This window comes from Brachypodium distachyon, chromosome 4, assembly GCF_000005505.3.
Source record: "Brachypodium distachyon strain Bd21 chromosome 4, Brachypodium_distachyon_v3.0, whole genome shotgun sequence".
Lineage (NCBI taxonomy): Eukaryota > Viridiplantae > Streptophyta > Magnoliopsida > Poales > Poaceae > Brachypodium > Brachypodium distachyon.
This window is the reverse complement of record NC_016134.3, coordinates 34,044,977-34,068,326: the sequence shown is the minus strand read 5'-3', so window position 1 is coordinate 34,068,326 and position 23,350 is coordinate 34,044,977. Positions and strand designations below refer to the sequence as shown.

Sequence of the window (23,350 nt, the reverse complement as noted above, 5' to 3'; positions counted from 1 at the left end):
CCGATGCGTCAACCAGCAAGCCAGATTACATCATCAGAAGAGAATGATGAGAACATGGGCGATGATAGGGATGATGATTTGCATGACAACAATATTGGTGATTTGGAGGCATACTGTTTGCAGGAGGACATGGATCGTGACCTACCTTTTGGGCGTTCTTATGCTGCGGATTCGGATGACGATGGTCCTGAGGAAGAAGTGGATGAGGATGGGTTCACAACGAAAGAAGCGAAAGTTCATGACAAGGTGTTAGGCCGTGGTCATCGGATATCATTTTTTCGCGATGTTAGTTTGGCGGATGAAGCGGTTGTAGACGGTGACGAGGGTAATGCTCTTGGACTAAGACCCATTTCGTACCAGGATATGAATGAGGATGAGTATGTCATTCAGTCGGGAATGAGGTTTCAAACTTTGTTGGAATACAAGGTCTGGATAAAGGAGTACTCTGTTACGTATGAGTATCCATACAAGGTGATTCATGCGGACACGAAGTTTCGGTACACGGTTAAATGTGTGGAGGAAGGATGTCCATGGATTGTGCGTGCAAGACCACTGAAAGGAGGGCCCGAATGGCACATATCTAGTTGGTGTGCAACTCACCTTTGTACAAGAAAAAACAGAGATGACAAGGATGTGAAAATAGATGACCGCCAACTCACCTCCGAATTCATCGGCTACAAGCTTTCCAATTCCATCAAGTGACTACCAACAATGTCGATCAAGGAAGTCATCGAACTTGTGGATGCTCTTTTTCATTACAAGGTGAAGTACGGGAAGGCATGGAAGGCCAAGCAAGCTGCATTCAAGATGTTGTATGGTGATTGGGAGGAAGCATACAACCGGCTCCCTAGGTTGTTGGTAGCGATGGCTCATACCAACCTAGGCATGGTTCATGTGGTCGAGCCTTTTGGCCAAAGAACTAGAATTTACAACGGTGCAAATGTTTGAGTCTTTGGCCGTGCATTCTGGGCTTTCGAGCAGTGCATAAGGGGTTTTCAGCACTGCAGGCCGGTCATCTCCGTGGATGGCCCTTTCCTAACCGGACAATTCAAGGCCACTCTGTTGGTTGCAATAGCTAATGATGCCAACGGCCAGCTGTTTCCATTGGCTTTTGCTTTGGTTTCTGCAGAGAACAACGATAATTGGGCATGGTTCATAGGGCTATTGAGAATGAAGGTTATACCTCAACACATGGAAGTTTGTGTCATCTCAGATCGTCACCAAGGCATCTTGACTGCAATGGAGGTTGAGTTGCCTGGATTAGCTCCATTACATCATCGATGGTGCATGAGGCATTTTGTTGCCAACTTTTACAGGGCTTGTAGGAACCAGGAGTTGTCGGATTATGTGAAGCATTGTTGTCAGGCCTATTCGGAGCATCGTTTCTCAAATTTGATCAATGCATTGCTGACTTCGCGAGACCTTTCTCGGGGGGTTTGGAATTTTTAAATAGGCACTTGGCCTCAAGGTCAAAATGGGCACGAGCATTTGACGAAGGGGGCCGTAGGTACGGTCAAATGACAAGAAACATGGCAGAATGTTTCAATATGGTACTCCGAGGGGTTCGTCCATTGCCCGTCACAGCTATTGTTCAATACACATTTGACAAGATGAACGAGTATTTCCTAAAATATTCAAAGGAAACAGATAAGCAGATTGCTGGAAAGAACAAAGCAAAGAAGAAGTACATGTACCCACCGAAGGTGGATGCATGGATTACTTCTCAGACCAGAAAAGCAGACTCCCAAACCGTTGTATGTTTTGATAACGATGAACGGATTTACCAAGTGAATGAGCCGGGAGGGACAACAAGTGATGGTGTGCAGCATGGAGGCAGAGCGTTCGAGGTCTCGCTAAGAACATGCGAGTGCTCCTGCAAGAGGCCCTCGTTGATTCATCTTGCCTGCTCGCACTTGCGCACGGCAGCACGCTTAAGACATGCGGATTATAACCATCCGCTGACCGTGAGGGAGTCAGAGGTTAGTATCGAGAAAACTAAGCTCACATGGGCGGGCAGATTTCACCCATATCTTGACCAATCACGGTGGCTCGAGTATCACGGACTACAACTTTGGCCTGATTTAGAGCTTAAAGTTGTTTCAAGTGGAAGACGCAAGACAAAGCGTTTTAGGAGTGACATGGATGGCTGGTCTTCTGGAGGTCGGCGAGAATGGGGCAACGATATTTTCCATGAGCCTACTATTTCAGCCCGATGTGAAAATTGCAATGGAGTGGGACACAATACTAGAGGTTGCAGTACGCAACATGGTACAAAAAGATCGAAAGGAAAGGAGGCAAGCACAAGGCAAGAAGTACCTATCCATGGATTTGGTGGCCAACAAGGACCTAGCCAAGGTTGTGGTAGACGTAGCGGTCATAGTCAAGGAAGTGGTAGCCAACAAGTTCCTAGCCAAGTAGGTGGTAGCCAACAAGGCAGTACAGTACACGTTGGTACCCAACACGTTACTAGGCCCCAAGGTGCTCCTCAACAAGCTCCTCGTAGGCAACAAAGGGTGACCGTAGGAAGAGGTAACCAACGGAGGAGCCGTGGGAGATCGAGCCGACGTGGAGGTGGCTTCCATGCTCCAAGGCAACAAAGAACTGGTGGAATGTTATCTTACCTAGCTGGCCCTTTTCCGCATGTATAAAAATTCCGTATGTTTTCTTGTTTTTAGTAATGCAATTTGTGCTTTGAAGCTAACCGAGATGTTTTGCAGGTATGGCGGCGTCTCAACCTCCGAAGGCAACAGCCAAGTGGGAGGAGGAGGAGGGGGACAAGGGTGAGAGGTGTTTTTGGTGGCTGAGGGCTGCGCCGTTACGACTGGCGCTGTAATTACAAGTTCAGCGCCGAGGTGATCGGCATGAGACATCTTAATTAATCTCTAGTACCATTCCAGTACCGTTTCGTAGCACATTAAACAATAACAACGCCGTTCGTGCGCTATACTGACAAGTTCAGCGCCGGCTAGCTAGGCGCGAGACTCAACGCTTACCACTTTGGCGCTATACTGACAATAACTTACTGTCAAACTGAAAGCATACAACCACAAAATTTCCACACCACCTCAAAACTAGTTTGACATTAATCTATAACTGACCATTACGTTTCATATTGCACCAAAAGCACACACAGCATATGAGTACCTACAACGTTCACTTCATCGTACGACAACCAAGTCCAAAGGAAAAACAGCAAAATGGTCCAACTTTCAGTTCATCTACTTATTTGTCCTACCCCTAGTTGAGCGTCTAGCAGCTTTCAGAACCGCCCTCTTCCTTCGCCCAACAGGTTGCACATCTTCCTCTTCCTCTTCCTCTTCCTCTTCGTCGTCTGCTTCCTCTTCCTGTTGATCTGGTTCCTCCTCCTCTTCTTCCTCATCTTCATGGGCAGCATCGAAGACAACCTTCCTTCTCTTCTCGTAATCAGAAGGTGTAAAGCTCTTGAAGAGCTTCCGAGGCTTCAGCTTGATAGCGAAGCGTTGCCAGGCCTCCAACGTGGTGTTGTCATCCACTTCATCTCGTTCCTGGCCTTCCTGTATTTCAGCAACAAGGGAGATAGTGTAATAAATATGCGGGACAAATAGAAGATTGTTTATTAGGCATTGTGTTCAAACCTGCGTGGACAAATCGTCATCAAGGTGAGCAGTGGAGGCTTCGACATCTGTCGTCCGCTGCGATGACGTAGATTGTGACGGTGTCACAATCTCATTGTCACGGCAGCCCATAATGTTCGCTAGCCGGCGGAGTCTTTGTACAAATTTTTATTCAGTTAAGACGTTCTGACCATTATATTAGATCTTAAATAATTCCAGAAATGTACCTTCACAAACTCTCGAAGTGTGTTGTCACCCTTCTGCCCTATGACGTGGTTTCCAGAACTGTTTCGCACGCATCGGCGTCCTTCCTAATCTCCTCACTGCAATAATGGCACGGTCAATCCGTGAGTGGCATGACGGCAAAACGAAACGATAATATGACAAAGCTTACCACAAACTTCAACGCAGGAGCAAAATCCGTCTGCGTCCCTTCCCTTATGATTCAGTTGTACTTGAGGTCAGCAACGTCGTCAAATAGCACGGGCTCTTCCAGATTATCTGGATCATAAGCAGGTGGACATATATTTGCACGGGTGTTAGCAAGGAACCAACGTACATAGTTGCTAAAAGCCAGAGGGCAATGCTCTCTAAGTTGGGATACACGAGCTTGCTTCGCCTTCTCAACACACCGCTTAAACTTGTCCACGTGCTCTCCATGAAGCACTGGCCAATTCTAATTCTTTTTGCACCTCTTCCTATCATACCTACATATTAAAAGACATGGTATTAGTACTATAAAATAAATGTTTCCTATGATGATGAAGTACGTATTAACTCGTACTCATGCAGTCTGATGCTAGTGTCCTTCCCCTTCGGCGGGTTTGTCTGAAACAACCCAAACTGGGCCATGACACGATGTGGCAAATGATACTCAACGGCCCACAAACAAACCATTGGGCATTGCATCACCCACAGATGTTGCTCTTCTAAGCACTTCGGGTTCAGAGCGAACTCGAAAGTCTCCCCAAAATTCTGCCCCGCACCGTATGGCTGCCACACAACCTACATAATTTGGACCCTCAGTAAGCACAACATTGCCATGATACTATGTAAAGAAGAGGAATGAGCATAGAGAATTACCTGCTGAGGAGTTAGGGCATCAAACTCGTTAGTGTATTGCTCGTGGAGCTGGTGCTCTCCGAAACCCGGTCCCACTTGTATGCCCATGTGGGTCGCCGCAGCGGGTTGCCATGATCATCCCATGGCTGGTAGTTGAGCAAATTGGGCCGACCTACTGGAAAGCGCTCCCAACTCCACACGGACAGAAGAAGCAAAGGACCGCCAATCCCGCTGTCCGTACCTATCCTACGACAGGCTTCGTCCAACTGCAAGAAACAAAAAGAACAAAACATGTCAAATCGTGTCCCACGGAGTCAATGACATATATGAACATATGATTACCAAATTAACAGTAAATGAACATCTGATTACCTGTCAGTATAAGTAGGCTAGTGCCGCCGTACCCCAGCTCCATTTCGTCTCCCATACAGTCAAAGCCTGCAGCCACATTCATTGGGTTGTCCTGCCACCCCCATCGGCAGAAAGAGTCCTAGTTATGACATACCACACGTACACGCGAGCGTACTGCTGGACCACCTCATCTGTAGCATCATCGGGGCACTGCGCGAAGTTCTGCATGATCCAAGTATAAGTGGCGCCAGCGGGGACCCTATCATGCATGGGGTCTTCAGCCTCAGCGGGAGCTCTACCAACAAGAAGCTGCATCTACTCGCGCCATCCCGAAGAGTTGGTATTCAAGCAGACCGGTTCTCCCTCGATTGGAAATGCGAGTATCATGGATACATCTTGTAGCGTCACCGTCATCTCACCAGTCATGAGATGAAATGTATGCGTCTCAGGCCTCCACCGGTCCACAAGCACGGTGATTGCAGCAGCGTTCAACGAAGCCGTGGACCGGGTTACAAGATGTATGAAAGGGAGGAGGCCCGTCATCTCGATGTAGGGTGTGTACCGCTCGTCATACCGCATGACGTTGGATGATGCCCCATGAAACCGAAGTTTCAAGGGTCTTAATTCCTGCAAAATAATGTGATGGGTCATAATGTGATTTCAAATTAAAGATGTACATAAATATGTAAATAAATGTGAAACTTTTAATTACCCGCGCTTCTTCCCGCATAATACGCCCGCGGTGATGCTGATTGTAATGCTCATGTAAAAGCGCCATGGTTTCTACAATTCATAATTTAAACATTTTCTGACAAATGTTATGAAAATCTATATGTATGACAGCACGAATGATGTAAATATGCTAACAATCATTACGAGAGAAACACAAACAAATATAAACCATAACTAACTTAATTAAGCTTTTTCTTTGTCACTACATAGCTAACATTAATCAACATATTTAGGAACACTAGCTTGCCCATTTCAACGTATCCATCACATAGTTTCTTCTGAACAATGTGGTCTTATGTTTGATTGTATATACGCATTTGTATATTATATCACAAACTACAGACCATATAACTTGGAATTCTCCATGTTCTTCCCTGTACATACAAAAACAAAAAATTCACAAAACCATCCTATGCTCTCCTAACCAAAGAGCTTCCACATTCCAATCCTCCAGGACGACATAGATCAGGTGTGCTGCATAATACTATACTCTGCTAACCAAAGAGATTTACCACAAAGATTCAATTAAACATTTCTATCAATCGTTTCAACCTACATGGGTCTTTTGAAATATTTCAAGGGTCACCGATGAAGAATGCTAATATTGCTCCACAACAATTGTTAGAAACAAAATTCCAAGCACATCCATCCAGTAAACTGTCAACCTAATCAACTAATATTTGAGTTGCGTATACTCTATTAAATGCAGAGAACATCGCTACTGCACTACCTAATACTTCATAAATTAGAAATACACACGAAACATAAAAAATAGCAGTGATTAGAGATTAAGAAACCAATGGGAAAACAACCTACATGGGTATTCCAGAAACGGAACAATACTACCTAACTTAGCTAGCAGATCAATACAGAGGTGGGGAACTGAACTGAACACTGTCACACACCTGGCCGAAGAGCAATTATCCGGCGAGCACGGCGGGGAAGAGGACGAACAACTTGGTCCCGACCAGCACCTCCTGGACAAATCGAAGGCTATCTCATTACAGATCATAGGGTTCGAATCGTTTCAACCGACAAGGGTATTCCATCGGACTCACGGTTAGCCTAAACTAGGATCAAATCGGTCCAATTTAGGAAATCCCTAAATATCTAGGGTTTGCCTCAACCAGGAACATAAAGATCAAAATGCTCGGATGAAATTCATGAAAACGAGATTCAATACCATTGGGGGAGGAAGGGGAAACAAATCGACGGACAAATGAAGGAGGAATCGAGGTAGTTTTACCTGGCGGGTCGCGCCTGTTCTTCCGGGGGCGACTCCTGGCCACGCGGAGAGGGGACTCCGCGCCTTAAGTGCCTAAGACGATAGTGCCCTGCGGAAGGGCTCTACATGAAGGTGCTCCGTGCGCCCGTGCTGTGCTGCGCCATGCTGTAGTTGCCAACCTGGCTCCGGCTGTCAACGCTGGCAGGTACGTAGCGCCCAGTTATTAGGCGCTACATATATGAATGCAACGTCCAGCGGTCGGGCGCTGTGATAAAGGATTATCGCAATGAAATACTTTCGGTCCCAGTTCATTCAGTGATTTCCTTTCGTCACGAGGTCTATTTTGTCGAAATCGATCCTTTTTGGTTGGTCACCACATTCTCCAATACTAGTTGATTCTCCGCGCGTTGTTGTGGAAAATTTTATTTGCACATTTGAATATGATGTTAGCAACAATGGTTAATTTCATACATGTCAGTGTAATTTTGGCGAATTCGCAAAATGTACCACAACTTCCATCTTTTGAAAAATATCACTACAAATCTCCATATTTTTTTTAAAATGCCACTATAATGAGTCAAAAGATAACATTGTAGTGGCATTTTCAAAGGATGAAAATTGTAATGGAATTTTTCAAATTTGCCAAAATTGCAATGTCATATTGAAATTAACCCATGATAACAACATAATCAAATGCAAGAGAAATATGAATACCGTAGGACCAAACGACTACCCATAACACATATGTATGCAACAAAATAATATGAGTAATTTTGATGTACATGAACATAAGCAACTTCACGAAAAACGGAAAAGATAAGCTTCAGAAATCTGCATATTCGCAGTTCTTAGAAAGATCGACGCAAATATGTGTACTACGGTTTGATTTCATAAATTAATAAGGATTTTCTTTTGCCAAATGGCCGGTGACAATTAATTGGGAACCGATGGAGTAGAGTTTACAAACGTTAAATGCATTTTGGTGGAGATTGAAGATTATAGATAAGCAACGAGTTACTCTAGTTAGCATCCACAGCACCCAACCCAAACATGTTTGAGTTTTGCCGCTACTCTGGGTCTGGCGGGGGTTCGAGAAATGTACTCCGAGTTCTGCTCTTCTTTTTTCTTTCCATAATGGAATCAGAGATCTGCCTCTTTCTTTCTTTCTTTCCATAACATAAGAATAGGCAGTGCCTGTCCCATCTCGGATTACGAGACGTCGACCAACACGGTTTCCAACATCGCATACCGAGATGATCAGCACCGCGCGCACTGGATCGAGCATAAAAGTTCTTGCCCGCGTTCTTCAATTCTCACAGCGTTTCAGAAATCTCCCTTCTCTCCCCATCCTCGATCTTCTCCACCTTCGATCAGACCTAGAATCCCTTTACGTGCTTCATCGATCTCCTCCCGGCGCCCTAGAGTTGGAGCTCGAGACGAGCCAAACGATGGCCGCCGCCTACCGCGAGTCCTCCGCGCCCAGGCGGAAGCGCGATTTCGCGACGCTCGACGTGAAGACGAAGGAGGTCTTCGGCGCCGGCGACCCGGAGCGCGTGCAGAAGCTCCTTCGGGAGCGGTTCCAGTCGGAGCTCGTCGCGGTCCGTCGCCTCCTCCGCAAGGCGCGTCCTCGCTCGTCCCCGACGGCTCCCGACGGCAAGGTCAGCCGAAAACAAGGGTTCTTGGCCGCCACGGCCACGTCACGGTCCGAGGAGCCACCGGCCAAGAAGAGAAAGGCGTCTCCTTCTCCAGTGATCGAGCGCGCCGAGGCGCCCAAGAAGATGACGGCGGCTGAGAGGGAGCAGCTGGCTGCCGACTTGGCGGAGCTATCGGGGGAACTCCCTCCTCACATCAGCGAGCTCTTGAAGAAGCAGAGCCGCGGCATCTACGGCGACGAAATGGAGATCAACATCCACGCCGTCCAAGACGCGGCCCTTGTCGAGTTAAAGATGCAGCTGGACAACTTCTTGGGACAGAGGAACCCGCCGTCGCAACAGCGCCGAGACAGCAAGATGGCCGAGGAAGAGGACGGGTACGTCGACATCTGCGGCGACGCCTCGCCGCTGGTGATGCCGAAGATTCTTGGTTCAGATTCAAGCAGCAGCGACTCTGACAGCGAGTCCGGCGAGAGCGTGAGCTGTCCAGCTCCGGCACGCCGCGCCGCCACGCCAACTTCAATAAGCGAGCTGATCGCCCGTGCCAAGGAATCACTGGAAACTCAGCGGAGGGAGGCGACGGTCCAGGCGAGAGAGAAGGCACGCCAGGAGGTGCTGGACATGGAGAGGACGGCGATCCCCAGCGAGACCATAGACCCCATGCTTCTTCTCGACCTCGGCGGCATTGCTCAAGACCAGTACGTGGTGAGCCCCGGCAGCATCTTGCAGCAGCTTGGTCTCTTCCTCAAGGCTGACGACGACGACGATGTCGAGGAGCAGCAGCACCACCAGCCGAGCTGGGAAGAAGACTTAGAGGAAGGGGAGCTTCTGTTCTGATCTTGATGCCTTAAATAAGGCGTGTAATTCTTCATTATGTATGCTAAACATGATCGAATATGTTGAATTGCTCAAGTGAAAGTTAGATAAATGATTATCTTAAGCTGGTCTTGTCATTATGGTTGTGTTGAAGGGGGAATCGATCATGCATGCATGTTTGTAGGAGTACATGAATTAATACTTCTGTCTGATTTAATACTTCTCTCTGATTTACACAGTAACACAGCCAGGTTAAACCTTTGTACTATATCTGTATGATTGCAAAGAGCAATCGATGGTCATCATCACAACTCATGCATATAATTGCCCCATGATTTATAAAGATCTCTCCCGGCACTCACAAACTGGAAAACAAAAAAGAGAGTAAAGAATTGCTAGTAGAAGAGTGCACAACTTTTACACTGAGACATTAGGGGCGTCCTCAGTAGCTATACAATCCTCTGATAATGCACAAATATATAGTCAGTGTTCCTAACATAGTCAGTTTCTCTTTGAGATCAACACCATACACAAACCACAATCCTTGTCTTGGGAGATTGGCACGAACTGGAGACCGTCAATATGTTGTGAAACACAATGTGCATTGATGAATTACACGAGGCTTATCCAATGACCATTTAAAAGAAGGAGCTAAGTTAACAAACTGGCTGCATGCTGTAGTGTCCCGATAAGACTGAGACCTAAATCATGTCTCATGGGCATAGTCCGGTGGTCCAAGACCAGGTGTGCTGTTTAGATCCTAGAGATTCAAGCCTTCATAACAGTATTTCGGCTAAATGATGGCACCAGATGGCTCCCAATTCTCACCTCAAGGATCATGGCGAGGGGCATTTTTGAGGAATGACAATGCACCAATGCCTGTTATTGCCAACCACCAAATGTACCACCGCCAAACAGCCTCCAGGTTACACTGTAAAGGTGCGTCATCGCCAACATAGCACTCTAGCAGCAGCAGCAGCACGTCAGGGCTTTCCCAGGAGCTCACGCACCGTCTGTGCAAGCTTGGGCTCACTCCTGATGCCCTCGATCCATCTCGCCCCGATCCGTATGTTCTCGAGGCTCTGCTTCAGCGTCCTCTCGAATCCTGGCTTTGTGCGGGTTGCAAAGAACTTGGAGATTTCTGCTGCCTTCTCATTGGAGGTGAACTGACGAGAAACAAGGAAGTTCACATTAGCAATGGCGTGATGGCAATACCACCTGCTAATTGAGGAATAGGGAATGCGGGAATAGCAGACTGGGGAATAGAACTGCAGTTAAATATACCAATGGAACAACAGTTTTGACAAAATCCCCCAATAGTGAGCTTGTTGAGAATATCTTTGAGATACGCTCCCAGTTTTCCTGCACACGGACAGAATGGGACAAATGTAAGCACTATTTATCTAGTATTTAGTCTGCTCACACTAGTATGCATCATGACTTATGTCTTGAGGTTTCAGATGAAGGAACAACGGTGAAGAAGTGTTGGTAACTATTTGAAAAGAAAAGTGAAGCCACACGCTACTTAAAATAGATTTACAAAGAAAATCCATATAAACAGAACACGAAACAAATTCACGAATGTAGTTGAGTACTTGAGTAGTTTCCTTAAAACTACCCACTTGAAGTGAGTGCTTCCTGACAAATACAAAAGGATCCTGGGTCCTCTTTGGAATGCAGAAATCTCACATGAAGTTCATAAAAAAAATGAAACATCCAAGGATTGGATATTCCATTGTGTTCAGAATCTCTACAAGAATCCGATGTTCCAAACAGGGCCCAGGAACGTCAACTTTTATGTGGCAACAGCACACACAAATAAGAGGGTTATCTGTCACGATAAACTAGATTGTATCTTCTTTCTGCAAAAAGAAAGTACCTTTAACCAGTTCCATGCAATTTCACGTGCCTCTATTTGAACACCTCTGAGGAGAATATATGCATCTTGATTGCGGACCTGACAGGCAAGAGAGGCATATTAGACCTAAGTACAACTTACAGATAGTTAACAAAACAAGTACAAGTTCATAGGAACCTTCCACTGTAATCGTGGAAAAAAATTAATGAATTTTGTGTCTACCTCATCAGTGAAAATAAAATTCAGTGACTCAAGGACGATACCCTTATCCCTGCAAGAAGGTAATATGCCTGGAAACAATAAAAACAAGCTTTCACAACAACCAAAACATCAGCAAGCTTTGTTAATTTAAGATGGTCGAAGGGCCACACACCTAAGACATTTAACCTTTCCTCCCCTTCAGCTGACTCCCTGTAGACTTTTCGAAGAGCATCATAACCAGATCTGTTTGAGCTACTAACATTCTGCATTACAGAGAGGTATGCAGTCTGCAGAAGTGCCCGTATTACAAAGTTACAAACCAAAACAGTAAGAATAGAAGCACTACATGAAGTAATAGCAAAAGGTAGGACCTTTCTGGTATCCGGAGGAAGAAGGGGAGTATTGCGATCACGTAAGAAGATGTTAAAGCGCCTAATTCCTTCATTAATGGTCTTGCCATGTCCAAGTTGGACAAGGGCAGTCAAAAGCAGTGGTCTAAGCATTGCATCCAGGTGGCTCTCACCTTTCTTGGGGTCCCAGCCTAACTTTCTGAAAGATTATAGCACAAGGACATTTGGTCAAAAACTCAAAATAAGGAAACAAATAATGTAGAAAATATACAGTCACACTAAAAATAGTCATATGAATTCTCGTAGAATCGAGAATGAAGTTTTCATTCTGTATTGTGTATTTGTGTGTGCATTGGCCTCAAAAGAAGCAACATGAGCAAGTAGAAAACATATGATATGCCTTATTTTTGTGAAAAAAAGATAATGATATCTTGTGACTTGGTTGGGCATACTCAGCAGTTGGCAGAAGAATCTTGATCAAAAGTTGTTTGATGTCACCAGCCAAGCTAGGAGTAGCATCAACTGATATTCTGGCAACACTTACAGTTACCTGCCAAGCCAAAGGAAACATACAGGCAATTAATCTTCACAGAAAAATTGAACATGATGAAACCAATTGGACCTATAATATTTACATACAGAGTTGACGTGTGAAAGAACACTGTAATCAGTTTCCCCACGATAAGCATACAGTAAACGTAGCAATGACGCCATTGTTTGCTGGCGGGCCATAGAAAGCGCATGTGAGTCGTCCACGACTCCTGCAATGTCAATTTTATAACACCTGCTACCAAAATAATGTGAGCAAATTTAACAGTGATACAAATTGTGTTTACCAATTCTATCCATTAATGAAAGCTTCTTGGCCTCCAATGCATTTAGAAGTGCAGCTGCTAGTTCGTCATCATATTTAACCCTATAAAATCCAGTCCCATTTATATTCAACTTAGTCCAAAAGTTGCCACCCTTCTTACGGTCACTACATTGTGAAGGAATGACCATCTTATCACGTTTAAGTTTCAATAAGAACTTTTTCTGTGTATCATAACCACAGCCTGAAGTTATGGGGACAATCCACGTGCCAGGGCCAGAGGATCCATCTGACAAAAACTGGGCCTGCAACAAAAAGAAATCAGCCAATTCGTAGAGAAAAACACCATTTAACCTGGATCTTTCAGTCTATGAGGTCAGCTTGTTAATATTTTTCATTTTAAAAATACAAATATCAGTTATGTTGTTAACTTTGATATGATACAACAATACATCCAAACCCATAGAGCAAAAAATTGCGAAGACTAGAGATACGTCTTAATGAAGAATGGTCATATGTTGTCTACACTTGAATGAGGTACACACTCTGGAAACTGTAAAGAATGGATCAAAAGAATTAACTTCAAGGATTTTTTATTAAAATGCCCCAACTTTTGTGAGAGACCTCCATTTACTTTGATATAATGGCTAGGGTGATCTATTATCTAACAGGGTGTAAGCGAGCACTTTATTCTTCCAACACTTATGGTGTCTTTGCAGATCAATTTAAGTAGGAGTAATTGGAAAGAGTTAAATGGGAAAAAATTAATGAATATAAGGAAAGGAGGCCAGTCTGATTTTCTACACATTAATTATCATTGCAACATCAAATTATACATTAAGGCCCAGACTTGACAGATGGGCCTATAAAATCATATATTTTCAAATATTTTGTTTGAATTTGTTGAATGATGAAAGTTCGTTCAAAAAATTGTTCTGTTTGAAGAAAATTTAACATATACTCCCTCCTTTCCTTTTTATACGATGTTCTAGCTTTGTCCTAAGTCAAACTTCTTAAGCTTTGACCAAGTTTATAGAAAAATGTACTAATATCTACAATATCAAATAAGTATACACTATGAAGATATATATCATGGTGGATTTAATAAAACTAATTTATAATTGTAGATGTTGGTAGATTTTTATATAAACTTGGTCAAACTTTAAGAAGTTTGACTTAGGACAAAGCAACAAAGCTAGAACATCTTATAAAAGAAGCAACCCTAAATGGCATGACTATACGTTAACATATTAACAAGAAACTTAAACAAAACAGACGTGTACTAAAAATGGTGGTTCCTGTGATGATGAATGCACAATAAATACGAAGGGTGGTATTTGAGATAACCTATTACCTGCTCAATTTCCATGTCATTCCCTTTAATTTTTGCATTAATAACAGGATACCCTTTCTGCTTTGTCCATGTAGTCATCAAATCCTTGACAGGTTCGCCAGTTTCCTTTTCAAGAACAGCCCACAGGTCCTCGGTTTTAGCATTTGAGTATGCAAATTTCTTCATATATGAAGCCAACGCTTTCTGAAAGAGAACAATTTCACAATTTTACTGTATAAGGATACACTAGGAGAACTCCTTTGTGGAGTTCAACAGTAAGATGGGAAAACTAGATAGAATGGAGGGTGCAGCAATTCAATTTCATTAAATAACAAATTGATTAACTATTGAGTTTCAACACATTATTTAGTGCACGATTTCATAGATTCATGACATGATCAACAAAAGACCAAGGTAGCTCGTTATTTAGTGAATTGGAGTAATGTTCATAACTCTGTCCTGTGAGTGTTATGCATACGACAACAGTACACACGATGTCCGCTACACCTCTATCTGTACAAGTTCTCTCTACATGTTTCAAACCATCCACCTTTACTCTATGTGACCAGTGAAGTCTAACAATCTCTCCCTAAAATACCTCTTACAAAAGCATGCGTACCAGCTAGTGTGATTCAAGATCATACAAACATTTAGTGTATAGGCAAGCCATGGATGCATCTAGTGTTTCCACACACAAAAAAAGAATCTGGTCCAGGGTGATTATGTGCGTTTTAAGCAACACAACAAGGGGAAAATGCTAAGTATAGACGAGTGAGTCAGTGATAATATTCGGATAGAGTTTCAGGCAGAGGCAGTATTAGACCTGAAAACGCTCTGCACCAAGGTAACTTTGTAGCATGCGAATAACAGAAGCACCCTTCTCGTAGCTAATGGCATCAAAAATCTGATCGACTTCACTGGCATGGTGTATTTCAACCTAAGCATCCAGGAAAGCAAATAGTGAAATGTGTGAAAGGAATCATAAGTCAGCACTAGAGAAGTGAAAATGTTAATGCCACAAGTTGAATCTGTGTTGATGCATCTACTGAAGTTGATCCCCAAAGTAAGATTTAAGCATGCATTTTGATGTTCCATAGACATGTCACAAGTCAATCATGAATCAGCAAATCATGTGTTAGGACTGCAACTAAAATGTTACACATCATCATTACTTACAATTGTCAAAATTTACAATTTACAATAGAGTCTCGTGGTTCTATCACGGTATGTATGGCATGGTGCACAACATATCCAACCACCAGAACAGGTTATGGCACGGTAGTAAACAGAGAGATTACCTCAATAGGATGAGACTCTGATAACGCGTCCAATTTGAGAGCAGTGGTTGTGCCATCGAGAAACTGCGTCCAAATGTTCCATTGTGGAAAAAAGGAATCTACTGCCAGATGGCTCATCTGTTAAAACAGAAAGTCTACTCACTGAGTATACATTGCCAACCTGGTATTTCATTTTTTGAATTTGAGTCACCAGATCGACTTACCCATGTAGCAAATCCCTCATTCAGCCACAAGTGAGTCCACCATTCCATGGTTACAAGATTGCCAAACCATTGATGAGCCAATTCATGTGCCACAGTAATTGCGATCTAAACAGGTATAGATCAATAAAGAAGGAAATTTACACATAGAAGTTTTAATTAGGAAAAACAATTTAAATTGAACTGTAGAGGACCATAGCTAATGTAGATCAGTTATAAAACCAATTTATGTAACAAGGCATAGTTAAGAAGTGAACCATAAATGATAAGAAGATGTAATAGTTAAAAAGTTTCTGAGTATGATAGGTACATTTTGTTTGCTGGATTCTGACGAAGACTTGTCGTCAAAAAGCAAAGCTACTTCCCGGTAAGTGACCAATCCATAGTTCTCCATGGCTCCAGCAGAGAAATCAGGGATGGCAATCATATCCAACTTGGGAAGTGGGTAAGCAGTGTCAAAGTAACTAAGCAATTGTGGAATGAACTTTTTGTTAGTCATACTATTTAGCAACAACCCGGCTTAACAGAAAATTTCATTAACATCAATCGTGTCACTTCTTTAGAAACCAAAGTTGGAAGCATGGCTAGGTTGTGATCTTACTCTTTATATAGATCCAACGATTTCACTGCAACATCTAGTGCAAACTTCCCTTGGTTACTCTTACCAATCTGAGTGTACACACGAACTCTCGTGCCTGGATAAGATTAAACAAATGAATAAAATGAAGGGGGGAGGGGGGGGGAGAAAAAATGACTCATTCAACTCTTTGAATGGATGGTGTCAAAGTAATGAGAGAAATAGAGCTTATACCTTTTGATGTCATACCCTCTACATAATCAAACAAACCAACGACTACGGCCAGTAAATAAGTTGACATAAGTGGTGATTCCCGGAAACTAACTGTCTTGATAGGACCAGCAAATGTTGAGTTAGCTACAGGCATGTTGGACAGTGCTACCAAGTCAGATGGAACTTCAACTGTCAACTTGAACTTAGCCTGGAAAATTGAAAAAGCAAGAAGAGAAATGTTGGAAAATAGATCTGACCTCATGATGCTCTACGTGCACATATATGAGTAGAATAAAGTCATGTTCTGACCACGTAAAATATGCATGCTTCTACATCACCACATGCATCTATACTGGGTGAACTAAGAATGTCAATTAGGGTACCAATATTTGATCAAACAACTAGGGTGCAAAAATCTGATCACTGAGTCTGTCCTGTATCATAATCACCTTGAATGCAGGCTCGTCCCAACAGGGAAAGCATCGCCGTGCATCCACAGATTCAAACTGTGTCACCGCCATGTTTCTCTCCTTCCCCTTATACTGGTACTTACTGCAACCAAATGGCATCACAAAAGCATAAATAGCTAGAAAGAAATTAATATCATTGGTGTGCACAATTGCTCAATTAAGTCCCTTTTTAGCAACAAATCATAATACTAGAACGACTTCATAGCGAGCTCCCCCACCACAAGCTCGTGGAGAAGTCCTCAAAGTTTGTTACAACTGCACTCTCGCAGTGATGGGATGATCACAAGTTAAGACAAACCAACAGTTCAGTTTCCCCCCTTTTGCCCACATCACATTTTAAGAAATGATTCGCTATGGATGTCACAATTTTGTGGTTTGTTAATCACAACATATGTAACAACAAAAATGAATTCCGTAAAAAAGGCATACCTCCTATAGAAGCCTCTCATCTGATCGTTGAGAGTTCCGTTGTAGTCCATCTGGAGCACGCCCTCGCCAAGCGGCAGCTGCTTGCTGAACCCGAACACCAATACATCGTCGTCCTTGAAGAACACCACCTCCGTGGGCGCCAAACTCTGCGAGAACACGGCCGCCGTGGCAATACCAGGCAACGATGATGAGATTATTCGTGGCGCGTGGCTTGGGATTGACAGGGCACTTTTCTGGGAGAGCTTCGCTTTACCTGGAAGCGGATGGAGGCGCGGTTGACGGAGAGGTCGGCGGCGTTGAGCACGAGGAAGCGGGTGGGCGCGGAGACGACAACGGCGATGGCCACTGAGCCGGTGAAGGTGCAAGCGACGAGGTCTGGGCGAAGGCGGAGCTCGTAGCGGCGCGGCGTGGCGAAGCGCGGGAGCCGCGCCTGGCCGCGGAACTGGGCAGCCGAGCCGCCCGCCGGCGCCGGCGCGCCGGGAGATGCTTTGAGATCCGTGCCCTGCGTGCGTGCATCGCGCTGGATTTAGCGCGAGGGAAGAGAAAGACGGGGCGAGCAAAACCCGTAAAGTGAAGTCAAACTTTTCCTGCTGTAACAAAAATCACATGCTCCGTATTTCTCTCAGAATTACTCGTCGAAATATTACATGTAGAAATATTACATGTAGAAATATTACATGTAGATATATTTAAAAAAATTAAGACAAGTAATAGAGATCTCTAAGTAACATGTGTCACAGAGGGTACAAGAATCGCTGACAGAAAACTAGAGAAGAGATAACAAGTAAATAAATCTCTTTTCCAGATTAACATGTACTGTTAGTCCGATCCTAAATTCTTTAAAAATAGGGAAAATCGAGGTTTTCACGTCACGGCTTGACCCACGCGGCACGTTGCTTGCTGTGTGACCAAATCTTGGAGTACATGAACCACCTTCTTGTGGACTGCCCGTTTTTCCGCGTCCTATGGCATGAAGTCTTTTCGTGGGTCCGTTCCACCTGCGTCCCGCCAACCGCCGGCGAATGTTTCTCAGCTTGCTTGGTTGCAAGAGTCCATCCGCTCTCCCCCCCCCCCCTCCGTTTGGAAGGGCGCCGCATCTCTAGTCATGCTTACGGCGTGGTCAATCTGGAGGTACCGCAACGCCGCTGTCTTCGATAATGCAGCCCCCAACCTCGCCTCTCTCCTTGACCTGATCAAGATTGATGCTAAGTGTTGGGCGAGTCCGGGAGCCGTATGCTTCGGTGTGATACTGCCGGCAGACCCTAGTTAGGCGCATCATGTTGTGTTTCGGGTGTAGCCCTTTGTGGTCCTGTACATAAACTTTCTTTCTATCAATGCATTGAGACGCAAAGCTTTTGAGTTTTCTCGAAAAAAAATCGAGGTTTAGCCCAATGTCGTTGCTTTTCTACCCGAGTCGGATGTCTTTGTAATGGCAGGCAGGAAGTCCTCGTGCACATGCCTCAAGGACCAACGCTCTGTAAGCGCAGTTGTCGTTGTTGAATCTTTGAATCGATCTGAAGAAACTGACACCAGATCTAGCCAGCTCACTCGCATGGGCAGAAACCCTAACTTCGCCGCACTGAGGAGACGACGGGAATCTACGCCAATGCTATGTTGATACCGTCCTAACGGAAGAACACGAGGTGAATAAAATCCCGAAAGACCACCTCAATGACGAAGCGTCGCCATCTGCGAGGATCACACCATCTTCCACACACCTCCCGATGGAACGAAGCACCACTGAGACGAGGCCGAGGTGGGGAGACCTTATTCCATGCTGACGGCGTCGCCATCGTCACTGATCCTTAACAAACAAAGACATATCAAAGCATCTAGACGCTGAAGACTATAGCTCCTATCGGTAGATCAAAGCCTTCCCACGAAGGAGGGGGGACGGCGGAGGTGAAACCCTAAATGAGTTCTCTATGAGAAAGAAGAAACTCACTTCGTACGTACCAAAAGAAATTATTTTAGTCATAAGTCACCTCACAAAATATTTTTGTTGCCATAACTTTGGTGAAAAATGCAAATATTAATTGCTAGATTTAACATTTGCATGTAGTTTTTTTGTTGTCTTTAAAGAGTGACATGAAAGGCATCGACCAGTGTGCATGTTCTTTGCGAATCAGAGCATTTTTCATTAACGGTTTTATCATTTTTAAGGCAATTGAGAAATAATTATTTCCAAATCGATCCTACCAATCGTCCCGTATCACTGAGATTCGTGTAAGATTGACACAAATAGAAATGATTAAAGATCGGATGATATAATCATCGATGACCGACAACTATAGTTGTAAGTGTCGACTGAGAAATAGACTCTCTGTTAGTACACCTCGGCTAAAAAAAAAGAGTAATAGTACACCTTAAACAACGGCCCAACAACGACATTACCGGTTCAACTAGTCAATTGGGTTATTCTAAAAAAAAACTGAAACACAGTACAGACGCAAGCACACACACACGCACGCACACTCACCCCTATAAACGCACGCACGTATACCCTACCCCTGTGAGCACCTCCGAGAGACTGAGCCACCGGCCGATCAACTTGAGATTGACGAAGTCACCACAGGCGCCTCGTAGTTGACGGATGCGTCACTCCCACTGAAAACACAACGCCGGTTAAAGCCTGGAATAAATCAAGGAAATGCGAGCACTCATGTCAAGTTTGAGACTTGAAGCTGTGTGCGCTGATTCCAACCCAAGTACCGAACCAACTGAGTCAGTCTCACTTCGCAAAAAAAACTAGTCGATTGGGTCCACACCGTACGGCGGAACGAAGCAGGCTTTCCTGGTGGTGGCCCATTCTAGTTGGGTGTGTGTGTAGCGCTGCCAGCGTGACGGTGGAGTACTACCATTCAATTCCGGGCGCATGCAAAGGAAGGCCCGAGTCTATCGCCCGGCGCAGGCCAAAGACGACTAGTATACGCACGGTACTAGTACTCTGTCACATCGTGGAGCGCGTGCAAATGCAACAAGCTGACAATCGAATAGTAAAAATCCCGGTGGCCGTGGGGGCGGATGGATAGCGCGCACACGTACCTCGCCGTGGGAGGCCATCTTCCGTCCGCCGCCGCCGGCGGCGGCAGCAGCGGCGACGACGAATGCGAGGAGAGCCACGAGCAGCCCGGCGCCGGCGCGTGGCCGAGCCATGTTGTCGCGAGAGCTAGCTAGCTGCTGCCCGCGCGGGGACGCCTCTTCCCTTCCGAGTGACAGACGAGTGAAGTGGGGTTGGAATGGGGCACGGGCGGCCTGTAAAGAGGCGCGTTGTATATGTAGCGGAGCCGGAGGACCCGCGGGTGAGTTGACTGAGCGAGCCGAGGGGGGCTCTGCAGCTGTGTGCGACGGGGAGAGGGAGAGAGAGAGATAGATAGGAGTTGGATGGATGTATGGATCGTGTGAACCGCCGCGCTCGGGCGGACCGGGGCAGGCGGATCCGGTCCAGCGCGCGCCGACGGATGCGCCCAGCCGAGAGAGTGAATTTTGCTAAAACTAATCGCTGGACGCTACTGTTTGACGCATGCACATGACTGAGCGTGACGGACAGCCACGTAACATTAATTCCCCTCCGTCGACCGGACGACCGATCTCTCTCTCTCTTTTGACGCATGCACTTGTGCGCTAGCGCCCGCCCGCCAGTGTCTGGTCGCCGGCCGCGAGATTCATATCGCCGTCGGTTTCAGAGCAGGATCACGATATCTGTGGATATCTGCGGGATCTTTACGGTATTATTAATTTTCTTCATCACTCGAGACCGGGTAACGCCCATGCGGCCCCGATTGCGTATTTCTGTTTGCACTGTATGTGCCACGCGAAATTGGTGGCACGGAAACTTCTGTGCAAAAGACGGTGTCCAAAACTGATTATCAAAAACTTTTCTCTCTTCGTCCGGCATCTTCATTTTCTCTGCTTCACCGTGCACCACCATGTTCGGCTTAATTCGTCGCCTTCCTAGTGCCTAGCTAGCTAATCTGTTGCCGCCGTGAACTTGCCCACCGATGGACTGTAAATCAGCGTCGGCTTTCTCTTTTTATCCACCATCGATGTCTACTTCTTCCGCACCTAGAGCGGCCTCTGCGCTCGAGGGCTGGGCACCGGTCTTCCTTGTCCGATGACACGCGGTGGGTGCTCATCCAACAATCCATTCCTTCCATTCAAGCCTGACCTTCCATCACTCACTCCCCGCCTTTCTTTGTCACCTCACATTAATTCCTTACTCCTCATTCGGATTTGGATCGAGCGCGTCCGACGGGCCTTTCCTTCGATAAGACTAACGTACATGACGATCGTTCGCCGATCAGACCTAGATATTTCATAGCAAAGCCCTCTTGACACAGAGCCAAAATTGGATTTGCCTGCCATAGTGTGCACCAAAAGTCATTATTACAGCTCCAGTACGGCAATACCTACCTCAAGAGTCTCAGTTAAGTGTTGACAGCTCTCCACGTGTCCATAACTCCATACACACGTTGATGAAATGATACAGTAATAGAATAGTCATGAAATATTGATTGTTATTGAATATTTATTTAATAAATGAATACTTCCTCCGGTAGGTATTATTTGTCTCGAACTTGCCAAAATACGGATGTATCTATGTGTAAAAGCGTCTAGATACATGTAATATTTCGGCAAGTAATTCCGGCCAGAGGGAGTAGTAATGTTTGCATGTTTATTGAAAATGGACTTTTCAAATAATTAATTTCTAACTAACTGCCATGTGCGTTGCTAAGGTCGACTCTACCAATTTATTGATGCTAAAACAGTTCTATTCAGGCTTTTTAAACCCTGATATCTTTATTTGTAATCTTCATGCCATTTTGGATCAGTCCTACTTATAGCATAATTTAACTTGTAAAGCAATGTGTCGTGCATCAAGCTACAACAAAGAACCTTTGGTGCCGGTGAATATCCAACAAACCTAATTGCTCCGTGTTGAAGAGTAAAATGTTGGTGTTATACAAGAGAAGATGATCGTCACAACACCATATAATTAATAAGAACGAACGCGAGTCTTCATGCTGCAACAACTTTAAAAATATGACTCAAAATATGAACTAGAGAAGAGTGCCTTTTCTCTTTATTCAAAAGTTTTTGTTGAAAACCATGCTATCGAAATCAAAGGAGAGAAATCAGGAGAATCTCATATTTTAGCTTGTTTGTTGTATTATTCATGGATAGATTGGATTATTTGTTAACTTATGTGTAGAATCATAGGCTTATGTGGTGCATGGAGAAAATAACAAACGTGATAACAAACAACACTATGTTTGCCTCGTGGACTGGTCGTGGTAATAAAACGTTGATACATCTTAGCGGTTGGTGATAGTTATGTTTAGCTGAGACTCCTTTACACGGTGACGTATCCAGTCCAAACCTTTATCCGGTACAAACTTGCTAACTATCTATGTGAATCATTGGATCTAAAATGTGCGGTACAGATTAAAGGTGTGAATCATAACACCCACTTAAGCATGTTTTCACATGTTATCCCATGTTGTCGTATATTTGACCCCCCACCTTTCATCACGTTGGTCCAAAATGAAAGTTTGCACCCTTACACGTGTTATGTTTGGTCAACTAAAAGCTCATATCAGTTAAAAAAAAACTCGTATTGTCGTAACAGAGCAAGGAGACATCCTCGATAGAGTTAGCCTTTTGGATTCTTCAACTCCAAAATAACTCGTACAATGAGTTAAGTTAAAGCAACTGACTCTGCACAATTTGTTGGCACTAAATGTGATGGCCTACAAAAAAAAAAAGCTAACTCTTTTAGTGATGTGATATGTTTTGACCTGAAAGGGAGAAAAATGCTGGAATTTTTTTTGTCTTCTCATAATCAGAAGATGATCTCTCTTAGTACTTAAGAGAAAACGCCTTTCTCTGTTGTATTATGCGTGCCCATACCCATTTCGTTACTAAAACTTAGTCATCACACTTTTTCAATGGTTGCCAGTGTTAAAATTGACAGAGATAACACCAAAAGATTGGACTCCTTGTATAAGAAATATATTTTATTGTCATATAGATGATGTGGAGGGCTGATAGAAGACTAGCATTTCAATCACTGTACATGCTCTTGGCTGGCAATGGCTTTGGCTAAGAGACCGACTCCTTGCAGGGAATCGGTTTTATTCTCTCGAGTAAAAGTCAGTTGAGTAACCGCTCGCTCGCAA

General features: G+C 44.5%; 1 protein-coding gene and 1 pseudogene across 2 annotated transcripts; both read right to left on the bottom strand.

The window, feature by feature from the left end:
• Window positions 1-2,346: 2,346 nt before the first annotated feature.
• Window positions 2,347-7,156, bottom strand: LOC100824423 (annotated as a pseudogene).
• Window positions 7,157-9,811: 2,655 nt separating this feature from the next.
• On the bottom strand, window positions 9,812-20,531 carry LOC100835157 (aminopeptidase M1-C). 2 transcript variants are annotated; one of them, XM_010239793.3, is made up of 20 exons: window positions 20,217-20,531; window positions 17,425-17,673; window positions 17,172-17,317; window positions 16,722-16,824; window positions 16,294-16,480; window positions 16,084-16,177; window positions 15,793-15,946; window positions 15,486-15,590; window positions 15,283-15,399; window positions 14,808-14,921; window positions 14,006-14,188; window positions 12,677-12,956; window positions 12,480-12,601; window positions 12,293-12,390; window positions 11,862-12,039; window positions 11,663-11,753; window positions 11,512-11,579; window positions 11,311-11,388; window positions 10,716-10,793; window positions 9,812-10,597 (listed from the first exon to the last, which is right to left on the bottom strand). In XM_010239793.3, exons 1-20 carry the CDS (start codon window positions 20,325-20,327, stop codon window positions 10,415-10,417), a joined length of 2,739 nt encoding a protein of 912 aa, XP_010238095.1. In that variant the 5' UTR covers window positions 20,328-20,531; the 3' UTR covers window positions 9,812-10,414. The 2 variants fall into 2 exon arrangements, with proteins under 2 accessions (XP_010238095.1, XP_003578027.2); XM_003577979.4 differs by having other exon boundaries at window positions 11,663-11,777; window positions 20,217-20,530.
• Between the last annotated feature and the right edge of the window lie 2,819 nt (window positions 20,532-23,350).

Coding starts and splice junctions, on each gene's coding strand:
- LOC100835157 (XM_003577979.4), bottom strand. CDS start 20,327: ATGGCTCGGCCACGCGCCGGCGCCGGGCTGCTCGTGGCTCTCCTCGCA. Junction 11,580..11,662: donor GGAAAGGTTAAATGTCTTAG/GTGTGTGGCCCT, acceptor TATTGTTTCCAG/GCATATTACCTTCTTGCAGG. Junction 10,598..10,715: donor TCAAAACTGTTGTTCCATTG/GTATATTTAACT, acceptor GTTTCTCGTCAG/TTCACCTCCAATGAGAAGGC.